The 1,713-nt window shown below is 36.5% G+C and overlaps 1 protein-coding gene across 1 annotated transcript; it reads left to right on the top strand.

The window, feature by feature from the left end:
• Positions 1 to 842: 842 nt before the first annotated feature.
• LOC141628375 (uncharacterized) lies at positions 843 to 1,238 on the top strand. The gene has a single exon (XM_074441530.1). The coding sequence runs from the start codon at positions 843 to 845 to the stop codon at positions 1,236 to 1,238; it is 396 nt and encodes a 131-aa protein (XP_074297631.1).
• Positions 1,239 to 1,713: the final 475 nt, after the last annotated feature.

Below are 1,713 nucleotides of genomic sequence, written 5' to 3' on the forward strand. Positions count from 1 at the left end.
TTTGGGTATTTCTCTAAGGCTTCAGGCCTGCAAATGAACAAGGAGAAGTCTAATTTTTATTGTAATGGTATGACTGAGCAGATGGTTACTGAGATTGAGACTGAGACTGGTATGAAGCCTGATAAAGTGCCTTTTAAGTATTTGGGGATCAATGTGTCTCCTAAAAGACTGTCAGTCTTGGAATGCCATTGTTTGGTAGAGAAAGTTGTTGAGAGAATAAGGGGATTAGGGGCTCGAAAGTTGGCTTATTCTGGTAGACTGGTTCTTGTGCAATCAGTACTTAGTTCCCTTCATTCTTATTGGGCACGAATTTTTATCATTCCCAAAACTGTTATAGCCAAGATAGAAGCAGTGTGCAGGCGTTTTCTCTGGCATGGTACTGAGCATCAGGAAGGTCCTGCTCTGGTGGCTTGGGATGCTATATGTCGTCCTTTTAATCAAGGAGGGCTTGGGATAAAGAAATTGTATGATTGGAACATTGCAGCTCTAGGGAAATACGTATGGTGGATTGAGCAGAAAGCAGACCACTTGTGGGTCAAATGGGTGCATTCCATCTATATCAAAAGATGCACCTGGAAGGAGTATGAACCATCAATCAATAGTAGTTGGGCTTGGCGCAAAATTTGTCAAGTGAAGACTATATTTCATCAATTTTTTTATGGTACTGTGGGACAAATGACAGGGCAATATACCATTAAGCAGGGTTACAGGTTCCTTCGACCTGATATTGAGAAAGTCGATGGGCGATTGACGACAAGATACGGTGGATGGTGCCCAGGCATAGATTCTGTGTGTGGCTCATAGCTCAGGAGAGATTACTCACACAAGATAGGCTCATGAAGATGCAGATTATTCCTGCTAATCTTTGTTTCCTGTGTGGACTGGTTGAGGAGGATCATGAGCACCTATTTTTTAGGTGTGAATACGGTAGGAAATGCAGGGAGTTGGTTCACAGATGGTGTCCTTTCCAGTTGCCTGCAGGGAAGTGTTGTGACTGGTGGATTAAATGGAGATCACGAAGTTTGGCAAGAAAACGAGTGATAGCAGTAGTAATGGCAGCATTGATGACTAACATTTGGTGGTGCAGGAACAAATGCAGGGTGGAAATGCTACTGCTTAGACCTGAATGTTTAGTCAGACAGATTCATAATGAAATTCGACTAAGGTTGAGTAGTATTAGAATTGGTAGCAAGAATAGTAAAGCTTTGAACTGGATTGATATAATTTGTAAGAAGTAGGATAAGTGAAGTGCTTATCTTTCACCAATGATGTAATGGGCTTGGTTTAATTATTTAATGAGAAGCTTACCTTTCCCAAAAAAAAAAAAATGACAATAATTACATAAATTCATATTTATGTACAAGTTAATTACCCTAACCATCTTAGGACTCAAAATTAGTCTCCACTAACAAATTGACAATAATTAACTTATATTTCTTATAATTGTTCATAAATGGACTCAAAAATACAAAATTATGTCTTAAACTTCAAATAAATCATAAAAATTTCAAATAAATTCAAAATTTTAAATTTTAAACTCATGAAAATTATGGAAAAATACCATGACACTCATAATGTTCAAAAAACTTAGGTTAAAAATTTCAAAATTTATCGAGAAAAACAATGTTGCGGTTTATCGGATTTATCAATTATAACCATAAAAATATGAGAAAAATTATTTTTATCAACTTTTCAATTTTAGATTTGAAATAA

The sequence above is a fragment of the Silene latifolia genome, chromosome Y (genome assembly GCF_048544455.1).
Source record: "Silene latifolia isolate original U9 population chromosome Y, ASM4854445v1, whole genome shotgun sequence".
Lineage (NCBI taxonomy): Eukaryota > Viridiplantae > Streptophyta > Magnoliopsida > Caryophyllales > Caryophyllaceae > Silene > Silene latifolia.

Coding starts and splice junctions, on each gene's coding strand:
- LOC141628375 (XM_074441530.1), top strand. CDS start 843: ATGCAGATTATTCCTGCTAATCTTTGTTTCCTGTGTGGACTGGTTGAG.